Source organism: Girardinichthys multiradiatus, chromosome 2, assembly GCF_021462225.1.
Source record: "Girardinichthys multiradiatus isolate DD_20200921_A chromosome 2, DD_fGirMul_XY1, whole genome shotgun sequence".
NCBI classification, from domain to species: domain Eukaryota; kingdom Metazoa; phylum Chordata; class Actinopteri; order Cyprinodontiformes; family Goodeidae; genus Girardinichthys; species Girardinichthys multiradiatus.
Genome location: NC_061795.1, coordinates 6,220,312 through 6,246,561, shown reverse-complemented (window position 1 = coordinate 6,246,561; position 26,250 = coordinate 6,220,312). Strand labels below are relative to the sequence as shown.

General features: G+C 39.5%; 1 protein-coding gene across 5 annotated transcripts in view; it reads right to left on the bottom strand.

The window, feature by feature from the left end:
* The window catches only part of lsp1a (lymphocyte specific protein 1 a), a 47,454-nt gene extending 22,057 nt beyond the window's left edge, over positions 1-25,397 (bottom strand). For 2 of the 5 annotated variants that reach the window (XM_047387843.1, XM_047387855.1), the window contains exons 1-6: positions 25,081-25,396; positions 14,956-15,102; positions 8,145-8,508; positions 5,498-5,643; positions 4,918-5,158; positions 2,294-2,431 (exon numbers count right to left, since the gene is read on the bottom strand). In XM_047387843.1, coding sequence (XP_047243799.1) covers positions 2,294-2,431; positions 4,918-5,158; positions 5,498-5,643; positions 8,145-8,508; positions 14,956-15,102; positions 25,081-25,139 — 1,095 coding nt within the window. In that variant the 5' untranslated portion in view covers positions 25,140-25,396. Of the gene's footprint in view, positions 1-2,293; positions 2,432-4,917; positions 5,159-5,497; positions 5,644-8,144; positions 8,509-14,955; positions 15,103-25,080 lie in introns of all 5 variants that reach the window. The other 3 variants (XM_047387862.1, XM_047387833.1, XM_047387824.1) reach the window with 3 other exon arrangements.
* Between the last annotated feature and the right edge of the window lie 853 nt (positions 25,398-26,250).

The window sequence follows — 26,250 nt, the reverse complement described above, 5'->3', positions numbered from 1 at the left end:
CCTGTATTTGGCCCCATCCATCTTCCCATCAATTTTGACCATCTTCCCTGTCCCTGCTGATGAAAAGCAGGCCCAAACCATGATGCTGCCACCACCATGTTTGACAGTGGGGATGGTGTGTTCAGGGTGATGAGCTGTGTTGCTTTTACGCCAAACATATCGTTTTGCATTGTGGCCAAACAGTTTGATTTTGGTTTCATCTGACCAGAGCACCTTCTTCCACATGTTTGGTGTGTCTCCCAGGTGGCTTGTGGCAAACTTTAAACGAGACTTTTTATGGATATCTTTGACAAATGGCTTTCTTCTTGCCACTCTTCCATAAAGGCCAGATTTGTGCAGTGTACGACTGATTGTTGTCCTATGGACAGACTCTCTCACCTCAGCTGTAGATATCTGCAGTTCATCCAGAGTGATCATGGGCCTCTTGGCTGCATCTCTGATCAGTCTTCTCCTTGTTCGAGATGAAAGTTTAGAGGGACGGCCGGGTCTTGGTAGATTTGCAATGGTCTGATACTCCTTCCATTTCAATATGATTGCTTGCACAGTGCTCCTTGGGATGTTTAAAGCTTGGGAAATCTTTTTGTATCCAAATCTGGCTTTAAACTTCTCCACAAGAGTATCTCGGACCTGCCTGTTGTGATCCTTGGTCTTCATGATGCTCTCTGCGGTTTGAACAGAACCCTGAGACTATCACAGAGCAGGTGCATTTATACGGAGACTTGATTACACACAGGTGGATTCTGTTTATCATCATCAGTCATTTGGGACAACATTGGATCATTCAGAGATTCTCACTGAACTTCTGGAGTGAGTTTGCTGCACTGAAAGTAAAGGGGCCGAATAATATTGCACGCCCCACTTTTCAGTTTTTTATTTGTTAAAAAAGTTTGACACATCCAATAAATTTCATTCCACTTCACAATTGTGTCCCACTTGTTGTTGATTCTTCACAAAAAATTTGAATTTTATATCTTTAAGTTTGAAGCCTGAAATGTGGCAAGAGGTTGAAAAGTTCAAGGGGTCCGAATACTTTCGCAAGGCGCTGTATGTGCACACAAAATAAATCTCCTATTTTTTGCTACACAAAGTCTTGTCATATTAATGAACATTATCTATCTTTTCTGTTAATTGTAATTGAATAATAGTTTGTTAGGAACAACTTGAAGTATGTGTTCCTCACACTGATGACACTGATCAACTACTACTGCTGCAAACACATTTGAGGATTATTCTTTGCTGCCTCATCCAAAAGACAGTCTCAAACCGGCAAAGGGCAATTTGGTTGTCTTCTAGATCAGCATCGTGTGACTAAGTGAGTAAGATGTTTTCTCTGCCATTTACACTACTGGTCAAAAGTTTTAGACACACTTAAATGAACTTTCGAAGTCAGTGTAAATGGACCTGGGGGTTTCAATCCATTCTGCTTCAATAAACAAGTCAGGAAATCAGTTTTCTCTCTTGTAACATCTGTGTGCACTTTTTATCCAAACGCTGTTAAGAAAATAATGAAAAGTGTGGCACACACATGCAGCATGTTGCACATATCCGTTTATAGAGCCTTAACGTTGCACACGTTTTACACCATGAAACCAACATATCGATTAAACCCAAACACAACATTACATGCAGGTATGTGGAATGTGCAGCCAGGTCATGCTTGCTTTTCAAACTCACACAAACACAAACATGCAACTTACAAGCATTAAAAGGCTGAACCCGTCAGCTGTGAAGAAAATACACAGTTACTGGTCAGTGTGTAAATTTTTTTTTTGCATGTTCACTGAAGTTTATGGCAAAAAAAAGTCAGCGTATTATTAAAGCCTATTCTAAAGTTTTTGTTTTATTTGTTTTTAATGTCTAAAAATGTTTTAAACGTGCTGACTACTGCTTGATATGTAGAATGATGCTTTTCTGTACTTTTGCCTTATTTCACAAGAAGGCACATTTGATGCAGTTCTAACATAATTTTGAATAATCATCCATTCAATACAACAACACAAAAGGCAAGCTTAGCGTCAGCTTAGTCTGAAAACCAGACAGGTCAGATATCAAGTTTAAAACGTTTCATTGTTCTAAAAACATGCAAGCTGTTCAATCAGTATCTGGAATTAAAGATGGTGGTATATAGATTACAGATGATGTGTCAGGTTTAAAAAAAAAACAAAAAAACTTAATGTTTCATAGCTGACAATCTGCTGTAAGATTCAGCCAACATATAAACCTGCTGTTCAGACAGAGGCTGAATATCATTTATTGTGAGTTGTTAGGAGGTTCTGTGAGCACTTTCTATTACCTTATGTGTTGAAATTTTAGGAGAAAAAGGACTGAACACCTCCTCTTCATCCGCACTGGACATACTTAGGCTCTTCATCCTTTCTGCTGCTTCCATCCTCCTCCTTTCTATTTCTTCTCTCATCTTTCTTCTTTCCTCCTGGAGAAAAGGCCAACGCTTTATCATGTTATGTGGTACAGTACTGTCTAACAAAAAAACAGCCAGAAAGTTCCTCCCAGATAATTCCTCTGTGAAGCTGTCTTTTCCAAGGTGTTTAGAGTAACATAAAAGCACAGTCGCAGCTGTTCAACAAACAGTAAAATGGGAGGTACGGCATACAAATCAATGTCCAGTTCTAACTTTTCTGTTTCTGGCTATTTAAACGTACTTTATCTTGTTTGTTCAAACTCAAACAAGAGCTAAACTTTTCCATCCACCCTTCAATCCATCCATGTTCTATACCTGTATCTTCCATACAAGGACACGGGGGAGCTGGTGCCTATCTCCAGCCATGTGTGGGCGAGAGGCGGGGTACACCCTGGACAGGTCACCTGTCCATTGCAGGGCAACACATAGACACACAACCATACACACACCCATTTACACCCAAGGGCAATTGCGAGAGACCAATTAACCTAAGAGTTTTTGGACTGTGGGAGGAAGCCGGGGTCTGCATGGGGAGAACATGCAAACTCCATGCAGAATGGAGTTTGCAGAATGACCTCCGGCTGGGAGTCGAACCCAGAACCTTCTTGCTGCAAGGCAACAATGCAACCAACTGGTCGGCCATGCAGGTAGACTTCTTCAATTCATTTTATTTTTTTACTTTAAAATGTCACAATAGCAGTTTTATCCTTAAAGAAACAATCCAAACTCAGTTTTAGGATTTTGATTGAGCTGATAAGTCTATTTTATTAAAGAAGAATCAGATCTACAGGTCCTTCTCAAAATATTAGCATATTGTGATAAAGTTCATTATTTTCCATAATGTCATGATGAAAATTTAACATTCATATATTTTAGATTCATTGCACACTAACTGAAATATTTCAGGTCTTTTATTGTCTTAATACAGATGATTTTGGCATACAGCTCATGAAAACCCAAAATTCCTATCTCACAATATTAGCATATCATTAAAAGGGTCTCTAAACGAGCTATGAACCTAATCATCTGAATCAACGAGTTAACTCTAAACACCTGCAAAAGATTCCTGAGGCCTTTAAAACTCCCAACCAGGTTCATCACTCAAAACCCCCATCATGGGTAAGACTGCCGACCTGACTGCTGTCCAGAAGGCCACTATTGACACCCTCAAGCAAGAGGGTAAGACACAGAAAGAAATTTCTGAACGAATAGGCTGTTCCCAGAGTGCTGTATCAAGGCACCTCAGTGGGAAGTCTGTGGAAAGGAAAAAGTGTGGCAGAAAACGCTGCACAACGAGAAGAGGTGACCGGACCCTGAGGAAGATTGTGGAGAAGGGCCGATTCCAGACCTTAGGGGACCTGCGGAAGCAGTGGACTGAGTCTGGAGTAGAAACATCCAGAGCCACCGTGCACAGGCGTGTGCAGGAAATGGGCTACAGGTGCCGCATTCCCCAGGTCAAGCCACTTTTGAACCAGAAACAGCGGCAGAAGCGCCTGACCTGGGCTACAGAGAAGCAGCACTGGACTGTTGCTCAGTGGTCCAAAGTATTTTTTTCGGATGAAAGCAAATTCTGCATGTCATTCGGAAATCAAGGTGCCAGAGTCTGGAGGAAGACTGGGGAGAAGGAAATGCCAAAATGCCAGAAGTCCAGTGTCAAGTACCCACAGTCAGTGATGGTCTGGGGTGCCGTGTCAGCTGCTGGTGTTGGTCCACTGTGTTATATCAAGGGCAGGGTCAATGCAGCTAGCTATCAGGAGATTTTGGAGCTCTTCATGCTTCCATCTGCTGAAAAGCTTTATGGAGATGAAGATTTCATTTTTCATCACGACCTGGCACCTGCTCACAGTACCAAAACCACTGGTAAATGGTTTACTGACCATGGTATCACTGTGCTCAATTGGCCTGCCAACTCTCCTGACCTGAACCCCATAGAGAATCTGTGGGATATTGTGAAGAGAACGTTGAGAGACTCAAGACCCAACACTCTGGATGAGCTAAAGGCCGCTATCGAAGCATCCTGGGCCTCCATAAGACCTCAGCAGTGCCACAGGCTGATTGCCTCCATGCCACGCCGCATTGAAGCAGTCATTTCTGCCAAAGGATTCACGACCAAGTATTGAGTGCATAACTGTACATGATTATTTGAAGGTTGACGTTTTTTGTATTAAAAACACTTTTCTTTTATTGGTCGGATGAAATATGCTAATTTTGTGAGATAGGCATTTTGGGTTTTCATGAGCTGTATGCCAAAATCATCTGTATTAAGACAATAAAAGACCTGAAATATTTCATTTAGTGTGCAATGAATCTAAAATATATGAATGTTAAATTTTCATCATGACATTATGGAAAATAATTAACTTTATCACAATATGCTAATATTTTGAGAAGGACCTGTATAACAGCCAAGCTTTACATTCCAGGTTCATCCAGAGAGATGCATCATTCCTGGCAATTGTGTAAATCTATACATAAAGCATAAAGAACATTATGATCACCTCCTCTATAGCCAGCTGTTGTTTCTCTTCCTCCTCCCTTTGGCGTTCCTCCTCCTGACGAGCTTGGCGTCTCTCCTCCCTCCTCCTCTTCAGCTCATCCAGCTCCTGCTCGGCCTCAAACTGTCTGTGTCTTATTTGCTCCAGCTCTTGACTCTCCTTCTCGTGCAGACTCTGACGGATCTTTTCCAGTCTCTGCTCCGCCTCCAGGAAGGGTTTCACCTTCTCTGACTTCACAGATCTTCTGCATACACCAAAACAATTTTTATTTTTCTTGGTTTAGGCTCTGGACCATGAAACACCACATACATCCTTTTTTTAAACACATTCTTCTTAAATAAAGAAAGTTATTTGAGGTAATAATTTTCTAAAAAATGACTTTTCCTCCAAAACGTTTCTTACATTCCTATTTTGTAAATACAGAACTATGATCAGAAGATTATTGGTCCATTGTAGCTGATGCTATTACCAGATTAAAGCTTGGTCTCCTTTGCTTATGTTGACCAAGGAAAAATATGTTTTTTTCAAATGCTGGATAGATACACAGGGCAGATTTGGATTATTTTGAATGCACACCACACACCTGCTGGATATGTTCATCTGGTTCACGAATGATGTGACTTCCTCACTGGCCATGTCACTCCTTGGGCTGTAGTGTTTTGGTTCTTGGTCAAGGAAAACCTTGGACGTGTAGGACACTTTAGCTTCTTGCTTTTTCTCTCCCTGTTTCTGAAACAGTAAAAAACAGGCTTTTGTTAGCACATGTTCTTTTTTTGAAGTGTTAAAGACAATACAAAATTATCTTTACCAATAAAATATTTATGATTTGACTCAGTCCTTTTTTTTCTAACTTCTCTTTAAAAAGTTGTCTAAATGAAATAGCTAGAGTGACCTCTGGAAACCAACCATCCATCGATACATACATTGTCTATGCCCACTTATCCTTGCAGAGTCGTATGGAGCTGGTGCCTATCTGTTCAGTTCAGTTCAGTTCAGTTTTATTTATATAGCGCCAATTCACAACACATGTTGTCTCAAGGCACTTCACAACAGTCAGGTACATACATTCCAATTAATCCTAACCATTGAACAGTGCAGTCAGAGTTAGCTTCTTATTCAAATTGGATAAAAAGTTTTTCTATCTAAGGAAACCCAGCAGATTACATCCAGTCAGTGACTTGCAGCATTCACTCCTCCTGGATGAGCACGTAGAGACAGTGGACAGTCACTGGCATTGACTTTGCAGCAATCCCTCATACTGAGCATGCATGTAGCGACAGCGGAGAGGAAAAACTCAATTTTAACAGGAAGAAACCTCCAGCAGAACCAGGCTCAGTGTGAGCGGCTATCTGCCACGACCGACTGCGGGTTTGAGAAAACAGAGCAGAGACACAAAAAGAACACAGAAGCACTGACCCAGGAGTACTTTCTATGGGAAGGAAAAGTAAATGTTAATGGATGTAGCTCCTTTAGTCGTTTCACCTAGAAAGAAAGAACAGATAATCTCCAGCATTCATTGGGTGGGTACACCCTGGACAGATAACCAGTCCATCACAGGGCAACACAAAGACACACAGGTCAAAGAACCATGCACAAACACATTCATACCTAAGGGTGATTTAGAGAGACCAATTAACCTGTTATGTTTTTGGACTGTGGGAGGAAGTACACAAAAAGAAAATGCAAACTCCATGCAGAAAGAACCCCAGGTCAGGATTTGGACCTAGGACGTTGTTGCTGCAAGGCAATAGTGCTACCAACTGTGCCTCTGTGCAGCCTCACTTTTTTTTTTTTGTAACTTCAGGCACATCTTCATCTTTGACTGCATGTGAACATATATATATCTCAAGTAAGACAGACACATTTTTTTTTCTATTTTTATGTGTACTTCAAGTGGTAATCATAAAACCTAAACAATCTTTTGCCTTTGTGTCTTAAGATAGGACCAAATGGTTTTGATGTATTTTAAATAAATTAAAAAAATATTACGTCTAACTAAAAACAAAATAAAGCTGAATATGACTCGTTTAAAATCAGTCATCATCAGTCAGTCAGTCATTTTCTACCGCTTATTCCATAGTGGATCGCGGGAAGCTGGTGCCTATCTCCAGCAGTCTATGGGCGAGAGGCAGGGTACACCCTGGACAGGTCGCCAGTCCATCGCAGGGCAGCACACAAACAACCATGCACACACTCATTCATACACCTAAGGGCAATTTAGAGTGACCAATTAACCTAACAGGCATGTCTTTGGACTGTGGGAGGAAGCCAGAGTACCCGGTGAGAACCCACACATGCACGGGGAGAACATGCAAACCATATCACCACTGTCTCTCTCCCATACAAGGTAATTGAAGGAGCTATTGCTGTGACTAACTGTGTGAAATGTTTTTGTCCTATAGATTTTCCTTCTGCTTCAGACTTTATTAGTTTAGCTGCATTTCAGTCCTAGATGAAGCCACTCAATGAGCTACTGCTCTGATTAACTCTTTACTTTTTTAACATAGAAAGTACTCCAGGACTTATGTCTTTCTTTGTGTATCTGAACAGTCTTGTAAAACCAACAGACAGCTGCAACAGATTGCTGCTCACACTGAGCCAGGTTCTGTTGGATATTTCTTTCTGTTAAAGGGAAGTTTTATTTTCACTGTTGCCACATGGATGTTCAGTTTGAGTGATTGCTGCAAAGTTTAAGACTTTGTGCAATCAGTTGTTGACAGTTGCTACATTTATGTTCAGGATGGTTGTTAAGTCAATGACTATGGCTGGCTTTCCAAAGAGAACATAGAGAACGTTTTACCAATTTGAATAATAACCTGAACTTAACTGCTTTGCTTAATTGGCTAGGATTGAGTTGGAATGTATGTAGTTGACTTTGAATCAGTCTAAACAGTTGGACTTAGTTGAGTTTCTGCGTATAAATTGGGTGTTTTTTATAAAGTTCCTTGTTAAGACATTTTTGTAAATCTGTGCTTTATAAATAAACAGAATTTAATTGAATTAAATTACGGTAGGGGTATTGTGACCCACACTTTGTTTTCACATGGTACCCTAAATCTAATGGAGATCAGTTAATGTGAGTAGTGTCGTCTTTTATCAATAAGTTGAGTCAACAGCATATTAGCAACGTCATCAATTACAAAATAAATCAGACAAAATTATCCTAGCAACTTCAGAAATAAGTGTGACTAATGAACAACATCTTCTGGTGTTTGATGAAAAACTCTTACCTCTGTACTTGACCTTTGAATCTCTTGTTTTGTGCTTAGGAACTCTTTATCCTTCTTTATTTCTTCCCTCTCCTTCACTGTCCTAGCCTCTTCCTTGTGTTCTTTTCTCCTCTCCAACTCCATTCTGATACTCTTAGTTTCCTGCTGCTCTTGTCTTTGGACTTGACTGAAAGGCATGGAAAGGCCCTGGACAGCCATTTTGGCTACATTAAAAACGTTTTCTTGATCTTCCTTCTCTTCACCATCATGGCTGAGCTCCTGCAGACGCTGCTGCCTTAGTTTCTGTCTGCGTTGAGTCCAGTCACTAAAGCCCTCATCCTCCTCAAGAGATGGGGAACTGCTGGGTTTCAGTTCGCAATCATACCTAAAGTTACATGAGACAGTTAAGCAAAATTTGTTCAGCTGTAGTATTTGGGTGACACACCTATTATCATTTACCTTTAAATAAATATATTTAAAGCGATATTACAGGCTCAAATATGGAATAGTACAATCCTGATCCAAATGGTAAGTATGGGAAAAAAGTATTTTCATGCTATTTTAATCTGGTTGTACATTTAGCTTCAACCTGCAAAAAGAAGAAACATGAACAAGACACAAAATTAACAGCAGAGGCAAAGTATTCAAAACGAGATTAAAACATGAACAGGCAGATCATCAGCTGGTCAGTGGTTTAAAACTAAAGCCCTCCAAACAGAACTTAAGGCTTTCAAGAAGGATCCAGTACTGAGCACCCCAATTTCATTGTCCCTAGGCTGGTGGAAATGTTCCTCAGTGGTTCATCTATGGACATTTTTGCAAACCTTTCCATATAATTTTCCATGTCTTTTATTCATACTCCTCTTCATTTTAGTTGCATTAGGGGGTTCTAAGTCAGCTCAAGAAAAGTCCGTTCTCGGCCACCATGTTGAGCCCTAGTCTCCGTCAACAAGTGTCACCAAATGATGCATCATCACACCCAATTCAAGTTAATCTTCTGACCTCTTTTTTCAGTAAACCTTTAAACTCACTATGTAGTGGTGTGGTCCTTGGAAGTAAATTGGGACAACAATGCTAAACATAAATCTTCTCTATTTCTTGTTGCTCGCTCCTGTTTCATCTTGTTACATTTGGAATCTCAATTTACAACCTAAATACTATCCAACAGGACAAAGTGGAAACAATAATGTAACTTCTCTAATGTTCCAGAATGTGAATAACACATTCAAAAAGACTTTCAGTTATTCGCTAGAACTTTCTCTTGAAGCTTTAGTAAGAAACATGATTAGTCCTGAAAACCACTGATGAATGAATACATTCCTAATAGTAAATATGAACAAGCCTCCTGGATTGCAGCTAAATGTCAATCGAATAAAGCACATTAGCAGATTTTGGTGCCAAAGCTTCCTATCATTAACTAACAGTTATTGGTCAGAGGTGTAAACTTTTAGCAGTTTACTAGTTTCAAGATAATCATGTCACTTACAAACAATGTTTTCCAAAAGGTGTACATTCTTATAACACAAAATAGCCGAAATGTTCAGCAAAACTGAAGGCTGTAGACTCTAGAAAGAGATACATAATTTTTGACTTAAAAGTCAAACAACCTGGCACTTTATGATATTTCAGTGTTGCTAATACCAGGGTTGTCCAATTATAGTTATCAAGAACAACTATCCTGCGACATTTAACTGCAACCATGTCTTGTAAATAACACTGTCTAAATACATATTTACAAAAATATTTTCATTCCCCTTTTATATTTTTGAAAAAAGTCCTCAGAGCAAAGTGGAACCGAAGCCAAATTCCTTGTTTGTTTGCACAAACATGGCAATTCTGATCTATCCCTTCTCCAGCACACCTTAATCAAATGAATGGCCAGGTAGCAGAAAGACATACTAATGCGGGAAGTAAGCCATTTGAGTCTCATGTGTTGGAGAATCCGCAAAATACATCCAAAAGTTGCGAGTTAATATCTCATGAAGACTGTACTTGGGCACCCCTGGTTTAAATCCTAAAGTAATGAGAACAGGTTGCTTCTGTTGCTGTGTGTAGTAATTGAATGGTTGGATCATCATTTAGCTGAAAGATAATAAAAATCTGGTGGATTCTACTAAGAAAAAATATTTGAAATATTTGTTTTCCTGAAATTTCTTTTATAATCGTTGTTTCCATTGTTGAAAAGCCACTTCAAAGCATACTTATCTCTGTCTGCAGTGCAAAAACGTTAAAAACTGATTAAAACTAGGTTGATGGTAGTTTTTCTATTTGTTCTCTTTAGAGACTTGCTGCAGAGTTTTGTACCAATTAAAGTTGATAAAGGCCTTTTTTGTTGATGCATTTCAAAAGTGCGTTACAATAGTCTAGATGAGAGGAAATAAATAGCTTATTTGAAACCTTTTGTTTATTTGCCATATTTTACCACGTACAATTCCCACTTTTAATCAGACCTGTGCCTCTGAGTGTCCTCCTGCTTAGTGTTGAAAGGGTGTTTTGTAGCTCTGGGAGGTGGCAGAAGGAATTCATTCAGCATTCCACAGATGATTAGAACACTTGATCACCCAGTGAAACCCTAAGTCTCCTGATCCTTGGTAAAGTAAAGAACTTACACATACACCAAATATTGTTTAAGTGTCAAGAAAATTCCTTTAAACGCAGTACCTGAAGCAATTCTTTAGGAGGAAACACCTTTACTTTTACTATAAATGATCCCAGCCAAATTAATTATTGAATTGCCACTTCAGAAAATTAAAAATAATCCATCTACTACAAAATGTGAATTTAAGAGAGAGCATTTCACCATTTCTACATCTAGATAAGAGTTTTGAAAATGACAGACTGCAGCGACAGAGCTACCTAATGTTGAATCACCACAACATCAGACCAGCTGAGGGTGCGATGAGATGGAGGAGGTGTTAGAGGTGAAAGCAGTAATTTACAGGCCCTAAATTTGAAGTCTGCCGAGACAACACAGACTGTGGCATGGTCATACTTCTCTCTGGACACATTCTTTGCAAGCTATGTAATGAGGAAACAGTTGTGTGTTCATCTTCAAATCATCACCATGGTGTTGGGAAGGGAGACTGTTCACTGCTTCGCTCAATGAAAACATTTGTTCTTATGTTATCAGTAAAATAAAGTAAATCAGCTAACACAAGGTGATATAAGATGCCGCCCCTGACATTTAAGTTGACGCCAAAGATGCCCACCTCAGTACTACGCTATCTTGTTCTTTGTGTGTTTTTCTGTGTTTGTCGTGGACTTTGGCGCCATTTTCCAGTTACATTAACCAGTGAGCAAATCCTAAGCATTAGGCAGTCCTCTTTGAGCAGTTTTTCTGTAGTTTACACCAATCCAGAAACCTTTATTGAGATCCTGGTTGAAAGTGCAGTGGTTCTCTGTGGAATTAACTGGAGATGCAGATGGGGAAAATCCACAGGTATGCTAATCAAGCTATGGACTTTGGCCTCCACTCCAGTCTATACACCTGGCGAATTTTTACTCCCCAGTGAACAAAATTAATGAGCTGCTTCTTTTCAGCTCAGACGTCTGTGGATATGCCGCCCTCTGCTTCAGCAAAAGTTGGATTGGTAAATTCCTCCTGGACAGTGTACTTCTGATACTGGGTTTCCAGCTGTTTTGAGCAAACCGCAACACAGAGTTCATAGGGAAAAGAAAGGAAGTGGAATGTGCTTTTGTAAGGTTGGTGTACTGATGTCACATTGTTACAGAAGACATGCAGCCCTCACTCTGGTGTCCTTTTTGATAAACTGTTAACCTTTCTATCCACCAAGGTAGTTCTTCTTGTTTGTTCTGGCCAGTATTTATATCCCACCACAAGCCTGCAAATCAGAGGCTGAAAAACAGCTTGCTTACCTGATTACGATAAGTAGAAATAACACCCAGACATTGTTCTTAGGGATTTCGACTGCGCAAACCTGTCAAATAAACTTTCAAAATACAGACAGCATATCAAGTGTTACACCAGAGACACAAACACACTGGTCTACTACTACACAGTCTTAAAGTACACCTATCGCGCTGTTCCTGGTGCAGCTTTAGGACTCTCCGACCATTGTCTGCTTCACCTCATTTTAACTTACAGGCAAAAACTTAAAATCTCTAAGCCTACCGTAAGGACTGTTAGGAAGTGGGCTGATGTGTTAGAGAAGATGTTACAGGCCTGGTTTGCACAGATTTTAGTGATTTTGAAGCTGTAGCTACTGATCTAAACAAACTCACTGAAACTGCGACATCATACATCAGAGTCCTATACAGACCAAGATCTTTTCCACATCTGACAACAATAAAACATGGTCCTGTCCACATCTGAAGAAGCTGCCTGGGACCAAGGAAGAGGCTTACAGCTGTGTGTGGAGACCAGGCCCTGTATAAGTGGGCAAGATACAAACTGAGCAAGGAGATCAGCACAGCTAGAACAACAGCAATAACCTAACAAGCAGCTTATAATCTAATGATCCAGAAGCAGTTTGGAGAGGCCTGCACAACATCAGTAACTACAGGAGCCCATCCCCAACATTGTGACGACACCCCTTCTGGCTGACAACCTCAACGGCTTCTTCTTATGCTTGTTGTAATAAAATCCTTACACACCCTCACACTCACTTCCTTTAACATCCTCGACAACTCTGTATCTACTCTGGATTACGTCCGATTCCTCGGAACACCCCTTGCTCTGAACCTGAGATGGTCCTCACTCCTAGACACTGTTTGGAAAAAAATCCAGCTTCCTGCGGCAACTTAAGTACAACATTCCGTTGAAGCTGCTGGTAATTTTTTACACTGCCATTATTCAGTCTATCTTGTGCACACCCATCACTGTGTGGTTTGGCTCAGCCACAAACAGGAAAGGGCCACTGCAATGAACGGATATCCAGAGCGGATCATCAGGGCTCCCTCCATCCAGAACTAGAGGTATAGGGTCAGGAAACAGGCCTCTAAAATCTCAGCAGATCCCACATATCCTGCAAGCAAGCTGTTTAGGCACACTACAGTGTGCTATTTGCAGAAACCAGACACCTTACAACTAGCTACTTTACTGTGTAACAAAATAAGCAAATTTGCAGTTTTTTAACCTTTCATTTTTTTTAAAGAAAAAACTATTGGGTGTACATACACATGTATAAACATAGCGTTCTAGTAGTTTTTTTCTAATCTTCTCTAAAGTTTATCTATTTAAATTTAACGTCTGTATGATGTGAGTATGTGAAACCAAAGTCAAATTCCTTGTCTGTGCACACAAAATTGGTCAATAAAGCTGATTCTGATGTTAATCATTGAAAGGGTTGGGTTGAAGGGGATTGGTGGGTGGGGGTTGTCTGCTTTAGTTCACTGCATAGCTTTAAGTTTCACAGCTGGACAAATGATGACAAACATTAAATGTGGGAAATAAGCAGTCATGAGGTGACAGAATGCGTAGTAGTTCTAACCACTTGCTCTTCACCCAATGGAAGGTATATGAAAAACTGCAGGTTTATTCAACACCTAAAATGAATCTGTTGAAATATGTAGATAGTCATTTTGTTATGTACAGGGGTTTTACAATGAAACTGAAACACCTGTCATTTTAGTGTGGGAGGTTTCATGGCTAAATTGGACCAGCCTGGTTGCCAGTCTTCATTGATTGCAGATTGCACCAGTAAGAGCAGAGTGTGAAGGTTCAATTAGCAGGGTAAGAGCACAGTTTTACACAAAATATTGAAATGCACACAACATTTTGGGTGACATACCAGAGTTCAAAAGAGGACAAATTGTTGGGGCACGTCTTGCTGGCGCATCTGTGACCAAGACAGCAAGTCTTTGTGATGTATCAAGAGCCACGGTATCCAGGGTAATGTCAGCATACCACCAAGAAGGACGAACCACATCCAACAGAATTAACTGTGGACGCAAGAGGAAGCTGTCTGAAAGGGATGTGCGGGTGCTAACCCGGATTGTATCCAAAAAACATAAAACCAAGGCTTCCCAAATCACGGCAGAATTAAATGTACACCTCAACTCTCCTGTTTCCACCAGAACTGTCCGTCGGGAGCTCCACAGGGTCAATATACATGGCCGGACTGCTATAGCCAAACCTTTGGTCACTCATGCCAATGCCAAACGTCGGTTCCAATGTTGCAAGGAGCGCAAATCTTGGGCTGTGGACAATGTGAAACATGTATTGTTCTCTGATGAGTCCACCTTTACTGTTTTCCCCACATCCGAGAGAGTTACGGTGTGGAGAAGCCCCAAAGAAGCGTACCACCCAGACTGTTGCATGCCCAGAGTGAAGCATAGGGGTGGATCAGTGATGGTTTGGGCTTCCATATCATGGCATTCCCTTGGCCCAATACTTGTGCTAGATGGGCACGTCACTGCCAAGGACTACCGAACCATTCTTGAGGAGCATGTGCATCCAATGGTTCAAACATTGTATCCTGAAGGCGGTGCTGTGTATCAGGATGACAATGCACCAATACACACAGCAAGACTGGTGAAATATTGGTTTGATGAACATGAAAGTGAAGTTGAACATCTCCCATGGCCTGCACAGTCACCAGATCTAAATATTATTGAGCCACTTTGGGGTGTTTTGGAGGAGCGAGTCGGGAAACGTTTTCCTCCACCAGTATCACGTAGTGACCTAGCCACTATCCTGCAGGAAGAATGGTTTAAAATCCCTCTGACCACTGTGCAGGACTTGTATTTGTCACTCCCAAGACGAATTGATGCTGTATTGGCCGCAAAAGGAGGCCCTACACCATACTAATAAATTATTGTGGTCTAAAACCAGGTGTTTCAGTTTCATTGTCCAACCCCTGTATGTACTCACATATTACGTTCTTCTGGTGCCTCGCTTTCTGGTGATGAGTTTTCGGGTGTTGAGCCACTGTTCCTTCGGCGTAAAGATTCCCGAGCTTTTCGGCGACGTTCCCGCTCCACCTCTTCAGCATCCTCAATGCTCCTCTGAGCAGTAAGCCTGGAGAAAAGACAACAATTACAAAAATTAGAAGCATCTAAACATCCAATGGCTTTTGTAAAAGTGTTGCCAAACATGCCAAAAGGGAAAGATCAGCACACTGCTTCATTTACAGACATTAATAATAAGTGAGAAAAGCAGAATACTCATTGATGTCAATATTAAGTTCTCAATTCTTTTCATAAAAAATACAAAAAGAATGTGTGGAAAGGTGAAAAGTGGAAAGGTGAAAAGTTTCCATACAAATAAACAGTCTGTATTACAATAAATTCCACAATCATTTCACATTGCTTCACCCATTCCTACTAAACACATTTTTTTGCATGTTGCATATTCACAATTTCCAACCTGTAACTCGAGAGGGTTACCATTTTTAACTGCTATTGTTCTGAAATTGAAGCACTGGTGCATTCATTAACATTCAATGCCCTTCTTCCTCCTTCAGTTCTACTAATGTGTTTCCCTCTGACAGGAAAGGATGAGCAAAGAGGCAGTGAGAGGGCATAGAGGTGGATAGGCCAGAGCACAGCTTGATGTAAATGAGTTGGGTGTGTCAAAAATATGAACACTCAGATGGAAAATCAGTGGAGGTTTTTTTAGGGTGGTGAGAATAGCAGGAAGCAGCAGTACCAGGCCAGTTAATTCAGTGACAGCTAATTTACAAATAAAATCCACAAATTAAATCAATAATACACAGCACTGGAAGTTAAGAAAATAACTGTATCGTTGTATCAGTTGCTGTAGTGCACTATGTTACTGTTTGCTAATCATGACAGGAGCCAGAAAGTCCCCTACATGTATAAATGCATGTGCCTGCACTGGTGGTACCAGTGAATAACTGCATCGTAGTGTCTTACTTTTCATTTTCTTCTTCTCACACAATAAACACCAATCACCAAAATGTGGAAAACTGGTATTCAAGAACTTGGGGGTGGGGTGGAGGGCTGCCCCTGGATGATGTGGCATGTTCCTGATTTGGTGCCAAGCTCTGTGCCTGGATGGGGGACTCTGGCAGTGTCACAGAAGACTGAAGGGTGGAGGCACAGGGGGAGGGGGCGTGGATATGGTTGGGAAACGGCTGGAGGGCTTTGGCTATAGAGGAAGTGTTGTCCCTGTGTTAGACTGCCTGGCAGGTTGAGAGTTCTGGGGAGGTCTCTTTTACTAGGTGCTGAGCAGACATGCTGCCAGGGGCATTAGCACTGGGAAATGCTGCCTGGTCAGAGAGATTTGGTGACCTGCATCTTTTCCTGTGCCTCTTTGACCTGAGGGCTGTTGCTCCTGTGCTTCCTTGTGGACATAGCTGTGTGTTAGATGTATGGTTGCTCTAAAGGGGTGCCTGGTGTCTTCCAGGGGCTGTTGCGGCAGTTTCAGGAGCTGAGGCTACTTGAGGCTACAAACATTCTGCCTCTCTCACCATTCTAACAACACCGCACCTCCAGGTGAACTTTGTACACACTCATCTACGCACACACATACACATACACAGATTACGGGGAGGACACATAGCCCCGTTTCCCACCAAACGTCTCTGGATTTAAATACTTGGATTATTCCTACTCGGGTAAAGGGAATCCTGGTTATTTTGTGTGCTTTCTGTCTTCTCTGCTCTGACAAGCTGCAGACAATGTATTTAAATCTGCCCAATGACATATGGAGAAGGTGAAGAAAACTGCACTGTACCTCCAGTCAACAGGTGCCGGGAATAAGAAACCAAAGCCCAAACAAGCAAAGCCCGAATGAAAAACCAGTGCCCGGCCATTTGTTCTCAAAAGAAAATGAAGAACACACAACTTGCTAATTTGCTTGTGATGTTATACCACATTGTCCGGGACCTCATTATTCGTCCACCTACCGTATTTCCTCTTCCTTTGGTCCATTTTCCATCAGCAGGAGTAAATTTAAATATGAATCTCATGTAATGTAGAAAACAATAGCAACACCCAAGTCTTAAATATGGAGGGTGAGTGGATGTCAGAACACTGCTAAAAAGGATCAATAATTGCTCAGCACATTAGTCCTACAGCCAGACCATGACCTTTTATCCAGTGTGGAGCTGAGAAAATGAAATTACTCGGGTAAAACTGTGTCGAAACAAGTGAAGGGCTTTTAAAATCCGTGGTAATGGCTGAAAGTCCTGCAATAGATATGTTTTTTTTTTGCCCATTTCAAAGTGGCAGGTATTAAACTCACAACCTCCCAGTGACTCCTCTCTGCTGAGTCATGGCCACTGAGAGATGATAACCTCGGTCAGGATGTAATAGATTAAAAGTACATCAGAACCAGGCAGACTGATCTTATGAAGAAAAACCTCATTAACACCTAAAACAATTCTAATGAGTAGGTATAGATTATTTTAACAAAGAGACGAAATAACCGTATTTTCCTCTGCTTATTACATTTATTCTCTTTAATCATTGGTGAAATATTTTCTTAAGCTTGGCAGCATCTCCAATGTGTCTTTAAGTTTAAACAATAAATCTCCATCTCAGTCATTTTAAGCAAACCTATGACCATAATTTTAATTTTGCACCAGTAAGTAATTTTAATTTTCTCCTGTTGTATTTTTACAAAAAAACAATCTTTGTTCCTCTCTCTTGTATCATGTAATTTTCGCACACATATGTTGATCTACCCCCTTTTCCAAAACCCTTCACAGCACACAGGGCCCATTGGGTCTGTATTGTGGTAATGTTGCCATTGCAAATACTTAAAACATTTTTTTTCTTCCAAGACTTTTCTGTAGTCTTCTGCTGTTGCCTTGTAAACTGACACCACGGGCAAGAACAGAGGTGCTGTCTCTAGTGTTTCCTCATATAACGGTTGGCAAAGTTCCCTTGAGCCACGGAGGTCAGTACAAACCACAACATTTATCTTGAATGACAGATTAGCTTTTAAGAGCAGAAAGGTGTTAGTAGAAATTAAATATCTGCTTGAAATCTCTTAATATTAAATCTCAGGAAACACATTGGGGAATAACCTTTGAACCCAAATTGATTTGACACTGTGTTCCACAGGTTGACCTGACAGTCACAGCAAAAGATTGGAGGGTGAGGAAAAATAGTAAAGCATTTTACATAGTAAGTGAGAGCATATTTCAAATTGCTTTCTACACACTGTGTATGTTTCTTGTACTTTTAGTAAATACTAAGAAAGCTACATAACTTTATGGACCAACCATAAACATGTATCATCTAGTTGTAAAGTAAATTGTTCAGCACTGAGGATGGTTTCTTCAGGTCAGAATTACAATAGGGCTTTTAGAAGTACTGATGAATGGTTATGTGAATTGCCTGAATATACAGTGAACAGCATGATTAGGGAGTCCAATGAAATATGTTCTCTTTTTTACCACTTTTATATTTTCTCCCTAAAAGTGTAGTTAAGAAGTGAAAAAAAAAAAAACAGAAGTTGGGACATTTTCACAAAAATAATTAGCATTTACTCTTGAACTTAAACTGGCATTTAATATTTAGCAGCTAAGTTGTTTAGATAATTACTTGTTGTAATTAGTAATTATAAGAAATTTTTATCACTTTTGTGAGAAAAAATTACCATGGCTAGCCAGTGGAAATTCCTCAAACCCAAATAATTGATAATTGACAATCAAAATTCTGGTTTTGCCCGTGGTTTCCTTTGTTTAAAGAGATGTGTTTTTCTCCCCTGCCTTCATTTGTAGTTTTAGAATGGTTAATGTAATAATTCGAAAACTGTTAAACAAATGTTTCAGAGTGCGTTATATTAAATTGGATGGAACAGAACCTCACGGATGGATGGATACCCGGCTGGATTGGTAGGTAAGTAGGTAGGAAGGAAGGAAGGAAGGAAAAAAGAAAGGAAGGAAGAACTCACACACATTCATAGACCATTGCCCAGGTTGGTAGACAACTTGGGGTTAAACGTCTTGCCCAGGGGAACATCAATGTCATAGGAGGAAGCTGGAATCAAACCTACAACTTTCAGATTGCAAGATGACTCCTTCTTTCACTGAACCACAGTCACCCCTTATTTACTTTATTTATTTAAGAAGACGTAGCAGTCTATCTGCAAAGGTTCCCATCCAGTGTATGCTGGTGAGGCTGGTCAGAAATTGTCAAGACCGATAGCAGTTTGTTTAGCATCTTCATCTTCGCCACCAACCTACCAAAGTGTCCATTCGGCGGCCAGTTATGATGCCAAACTTCTTATTTGTTTATCCTTATAATTTAATTGTTCATAGTCTCTTGGTGTCCGTCTTTGACCCCATCCTTCCTATTACTCACCTAGCAAGCAGGTGACTGTGATGTTCATATTTTATATGGCTTTTAAAAAACAAAGGAAAGATGTCAACAGACAAGTTGAAAGGTTCTTTAGTGTTTCTTTGTGTTGTCTAGATAGAATTGATTACTTGGTGCATTTGTGGCTTGACAGACAAATAAGCACATGACAGATAGGAACTGCCAGCAACAACGCATAGGTGGTTGCTCTGTCGGTACATGTTTAACTGGAGCAGAAGAGGAAGAGGGATCACAGTTAAGGAGGGAAAGATTGAGAGTATTATACTTCTTTTGTAATCTCTCACACTGTTGTTAGATGGATGACTGGATTGAATGATACAATAATAACAGGGTTAGTATTCAGCCTAAAAGCCCTCCAGCCTCTGTGGTGCAGATAAGTATGGTGGGAACACTTTTGGAGATGAAGTCACTGTTGTGCTGAAACAAGTCAGAACAGTGAGATGCAATGAGTCATGCTAACATCAGAAAAAAAATCAACAGGTGGTTTCTGAACAGTGTGAGGAGGTCCCTGATTACACAAGTCAAACTCCTTTCAGTCTTTATTTTATGGGAGCATGTGTCACAGTCACAACATACACTGAACCTGGCAAAATTCTTAAAACTTTGAGAAAACAGTAAGAAAGAATCCTTCATAAAAATCCTAGATCCAGGTGGTGCTCCGCATCACCACCAAAAAGTAATACTCCATTCCTTGCCCTAATATGCACCTTGTCTAGAAATTTCATCAAGATAAGTTTATAACTTTTTTAAGTTATTGTGCAAACAGGCCAACGGATGGACCAACAAACCAAATCCGACAAAACATACCCTGCTTGGCGGAGGTAAAAATTCCTTTGTAACATCAAACATAGATAACTGTGGTGCAAAGAGTAAAACGGTTAGCATCTGAACAGCTGGAACAAGAAAAACTTCATCTGTTGACCCTTACTAGTAAGTAAATAAATAGGTAGGTAGGTAGGTAGGTAGGTAGGTATTTAAGTCAATAACCATCATAGGATGGTACTTTGACTGTGAAGTTCCTTCATCCTTTTAATGAAAACAACATGTGGAGAGAGCAGGGAGGCCTGTGCTCTCGTCACTCATTAGACCACCTCCCCCAAAGACATTCCTGAATGTCTTATCTCTTTGGATCATAAACATTAGGACAACCTACACATGAGTGGTGGATTCAGTTTCGAGGTCACAGATTTGCCCCAATCTGTGCTGCAGGCTAAACAGCCTGACAAAGAGCTGATTAAAAACAGATCAGGTCTCCTGCATGCCTGCCGTGACCCCCTCTGATAACAGCATGCTGTGTCTGAGAAGAGCTTGTGACCACATTTTCAGTCCAGTACTACAAAACTTTAAAGAATGTGGGACAAAATAAAAACTTCCCGAAAAAAAAACAAAAAACAGACATAGCTCAAAACAAAGATCATGTTCTAAGTATCTTACAAATCCCTTCTAAGAATTTCTGAGAAATCAGAGTAGAATTATCTAATTCTTAACTACAGTCATATGAAACAATTAGGACATCCCATTAAATCGTTTTTTCTTTAATAGAAAATATTGTTGTCACATATCATTGTCTAATCTGAGTTACTTAAGTGCACACAACAAAAATATTGCCTCATTTTTACTTATTAAAACAAAATATTTCAATAAATGTGTGTTACTTTAGTTCAGGAAAGATTTCAGACTCGTGTCCCCTAACATCTAGTCTTACCACCTTTGCTTGAAATAACATCAGTGAGGCACGTTTTGTAGCCATCTACAAGTCTCTGACATCTGTCTAATATCTGAGGGGTTTCTCTCATGTACAGATGGTTTCAGGTCACCCCACAGCATCTCATTGAGACCAAGATCTGGACTTTGTCTTAGCCCAGAATTTTCCATTATATTTTTGTCAGTCAGTCCTTTGTGGATTTACTGAACATTTTAAGTCATTACCACGCTTTAAAGTCCAGTGTCCAGATTCAGTTTTAGATCATCTCATATTTTCTTCAAGTACCCTCGGATAGTTGATCAAATTAAAGGTGGATTCTATGATGATGAGCTGGCCAGGTTCTGCTGCAGCAAAGGACTCCCAAACCTAAAAAGGGTTCTTTTCCTGCTGTATCTGGTTTAAGATGTCATTTGTTCTGGTGTCCAAATATTTCAGTTTTAGACTCATCTTTCCAAAGAACATTGTTCCACAAGTCCTAGTCTTTGTTTATGTTCATCTTCGGCATAGTCAGGCCTTCATGTGTTTTATGGAGAGATAATGTTTGTATCTTTTAAACCTCCTATGAAAGATAAACCTGTGCAGTTTCTTTCTTATTGTACAGGGATGCACTTTCACATTGACAGTTACAAGAACTGCTGTAGGTCTTATGATGACATTTTAGAGTTTTTAGAGACTTTTGTTTAGTATCTAGCAGTCTGCTCTTGGAGTGAACAAGCTTGGACAACCAAACCTAGGCATGGAGGAAGTTTTTTTTTAATTGTTCACCACTTGTAGACTATTTTCTGGACGGTAGATTTCAAATTCTTTTCAGAGGTCTTTGAAAAATGTGACTCATTAGCTGTTAGTCCTCCTTCTGGAGGCATCAGATGGCTCTTATGATCTCATCATGGTGATCAAGCTCACTTAAAAAGGTGCACACCAAACTAACTTTCTGACGTTATTTTAAAATGATTTTCTAGTTGCACCTGAAGTGATACACTGATGTATAATTTTATTTTGAACGACAATAAATGTAGGGATGTCCAAATCTTATCCTCACTAGAAACTGCATTGATAGTAGCCTTTATTTACAGTAATCAGATATGAAATGGGTAGGGAGCAAAAGGGGGGAAGTCCTGGAACAAAGGTCCCAAGGTGCTATTCCAAGACTAATAGGCTTGGAACATGGGGTACCCACTCTACGGCTATGCCATGTGCAGCTCCACAAAAAGTTTCAAAAAACTGCTTTTTAAGGTCCAGTTTAATTATTTAATTATACTACCTGATTTTTTCAGTACTGTGAAAATTGATAATAAACATCTATGTGTCAACATTTGTTATAAAAACACATAGCCTTTTATAGAGTGTCTTAGGTTTTCACATGACACATGATTTTTCATGAGGCTTCAGGCTTGTGCCAAATATTAAAAACAAAGGTCTCAGTTGTATTAGACAACTGGAACACAAATAAACAATAAACATATTATCTAGAGAAAACACTAAATGAGGTAGCTCAGAATTAGCAAACCAAGGGTCAAACATTCTCAAACAATCTGGGTATGTCTGAACTCCCTGAGAGGAGAGAACATGACAAATGATGATGGATAACAGACAAGCAATAAATTATCTGACACAATAGGGGGGTTGGAGTTACTTTCTGCATTTGGTATGATGTCATGGTTTCTGTCTGCACATCCGAACAAAGGTAATCTTCTGAAAAAAAACATCAGAATCACCTCCACCAGCTGTTATCTGTTGGCCATCTGATATTCTTGCAGTGACTCATAGATTACAAAACCTCAACACAGACAGGCACCAGAAACAGATCTTCAGCATCAATCCTCTGTGACAAAATATCTAATTTAAAGGCAAATGTCTAGTATCAGGAAATTTCTGAGGACAGCAATTTACACATAAAACCCAGTTCAATAATAACAGGTTAAAGGTTTTCCCAACAATCTGAATGTTCATGAATAACATTTGAAACAAAGACAATTCTTGGGATGACTATTTTATCTTAAAGAACTAGTGTGGAAAAGGTAACAATATGAAATAAAGCAATATTTTTATAATTCTAACAAGATTGTAATGAAAGAGGTTATAGCTGATAACAACCAGACCAACTGTTTATGTAACAACTATGTGAATTAGCAGCTATTCCTATGAAATGGACCAAGAACTGAGGCTTAGGGTAGGCCTGTATCAGTTTTTTAAAATTATCATTTCTCTGCACTTGGAGTAACACATTGTTTGGGGTTAACAATATATGATTTAAACCATTTAAAATTGAATGTAGAAAAAATAATGCTTGATCATTTCTAAATAAATAAAAAAGATCATGATTTCAATAGTCAAACATTCTTCAAATCCGCTAATGCCCAAAGATCAGCTCCAACGTCTTTACCCCGATCAAGTGATGAAGAGGCAACTAACAGACAAAAACTAACATGTAAAGGCTGTAAATAACTCGAAGTACCTCATTGGGTGATTCACCACAACCTGTGAGACCATCCATAAAAACAATCAAAGGTACAGAAGAACTGGATCAAAAACATGCCAGTTAACCCAGCAAGGACAAGGCTGAAATCTTTAAAATTAAAAAAAGTCAAGTATTTGGTAGTCCATATCTTGGTCTTATCTGGATCCTTTGGGATGACTTGTAATCAGCTGTCCATTCAAGAAATCCGTTAAAGATCTCACACCTGAAATAGAAGCTTGGGGCAAACTGCATCATAAACTGCCATGGAAAACTATGTTAATTATCACACTGATGATGAATGGAATGAATGCTGCCTTATAGTGAGCAGCATTTTAGTTTGAAGACTTCAGATTGACAGTGTTTGCACATCAGTCAGAGCTTTCCATTAGGCACATTGGAAAATTAATATCTCATTCCTGTTTAAAGGAACATGAGGTGCTTTGACCTAATATTTTATGACAGCAGTCTGACTAGTTCAGACTGATTAACATGTAAATATCATTTTCAGCACATCACAAGTCTGCACAGGCTGTGAACACATCAGCAGTGGGTAAATATGATTTAAACAAACATCTCAGAGGACATTTTAAATACATGAGATAGGCTTATAAACCTTCCTCTTCTATTGTTTTACTCAGGTTGATGAACCTTTTCTTTTTCTTTTCTTTTCTCTTTTCTGTTTCGTGGCTGACTGCATGAATGTCTCTTTCCTGAGCGTCTGCTATCTACCTTCTGCTGGGTCTGGTTCTGGTTCTACACAAGTTCTCTTGCAATCAAAAGGCAGTCATTTCTCTTTTATATCATTTCCTTACTTGCCCATCCAAAGTGAGGAGGACTCAATCAAAAAGAAAATTTAAAGCAATAACTGTCATCCAAATGAAATAAGCGAAGATAATGTCAAAATGAAATAAAAAGATTGAATTAAGATGAAATCAATCACATTTTAGGAACATTAAGTATGTTGCTTCGTTTCAACAATCAAGTGGAAAAAGGTGTTTCACACAACAGAAATTGATAGTAAATATAAAACGTTCCTATTTAAACAAAATTTCCCTCCTCAGTAAAGCAAAAAAAGGCTCAGATATCTACACTTTCTCAAACATTTAACTGAAAAGTCTCCACTGCCAGCCTTAAGGTTGGTGGGGTTCAATCAAAATATTTAAGCAGTCTATTTATTATTATGAACACATATTAAAGGATCTTATTGAGAATCCCCTAATCCCCCTAAAACCCTGTGTGACCCAAAACATTTCCACTAATCCCAGGGTTTTCATGAAAATATGTTGATTTTTCATGCAAACAGACACAAAACCTAAAAAGAAAAACTTGACAAAACTTGCAGATAGGCAGAGATAATGGTTTTGGATGATCATTCAAGAACTGCGCAGGGTAAACCAAAAAGCCATGTTTACTCATTTTACTTTTCGTAGCAGTCACTATTTGAAAACTGTGTGGCATTTAAATATTAACCTGAGAGGCTGTGTTTTTTTCTAACACAAAGATAAACTAGCACCAGATATGAAGACAGATCCATAACATACCTCATTAGATTTTGCAAACCCTGTTTGCTGGAGTTCCTCCTCACCAGAGCTTTGGACATGTTTGCCTCCTTTCTGCTTATTGTTGTCCTCTTCTTTTTACCTTACCCTGTTAGAAATAAACGATATCACACCAGCTACCTATATCACTTTCCTCTCTCTCTAAAATCAACCCTTGAGAGCAGTTTTTTACCCTGAAGTTGCACCAAATTAAACAGTACTTAAGTGTTTGAGATTGTGTGTTTAGATGGTAAAGATCCCTGAAGCACACACACAGTCCTAACCCTTACAAAGCTTGTTCAGAATGTCAGCAAAGCTAAAATGGACTAGCTCCTTTCTCTCATGGAGGCTGGATCTTTAGTCCTTACACTCCCCCCAACTCAAACACACACGTCACCCCTCCCTCTGTCCTACATGTGGTTTTTATTGAAGAGCTCAGAGCAGCGGGACTCTCTCTTCTCAGCCTTTATTACATCTTTGTCCATTATTCAAGCAAATTCGGGTTTCCTTAGTGTGAAAAAAACAAACAAAAAAAACAAGAGCGTTTCCCTGAAAAAAAGAATCTACTGGAGTGTATGAAACACAACACATGCTTGAATGAATGTAAAAACCCTGGCGCCAACAGCAAGCCATACAAAGTAACAAAGTAAATAGATAACCATATATCTAAATAATTACATAGAATTTATCACTATAAATGTTTTACAGTTAATGCATACCTGCTGCTATTCCTTATCAGAACAACAGAAAGTTCTGTAAAAAGTCAGCAGCTGCTCCAAAATTCTGCAAGAATTTCCAGTTTACTAAAATAATGTGGTCAAGTCAGCCAAACGCTTTCAATTAACCAAGAAAAAGAGCAAACCAGTATTTGTTTGCTATCCACTGTAATCATTCACCACTTTACCAGCAGCAGTTATTGTTGCTGTGTTGCTCTCAGTCCTAAATGATACTCCCCCTAGAGTTCCCCAGTGGTGACAGAGAGGAGCCCCCATAAATCAAAACTTTTTATTTTAAGTCTTGAACAGATTTATTTGGCAAGATTTGTTGTTTAATCAGCCAAATAATAATTTACCATTTTCAGATTTATAAATACATTCTTATAGGTGCCTTTGTTCGCCAGCACAACCAGCAAGAAATTCATAAACATCAGAGAATCATTGCTGATTTTGCTTT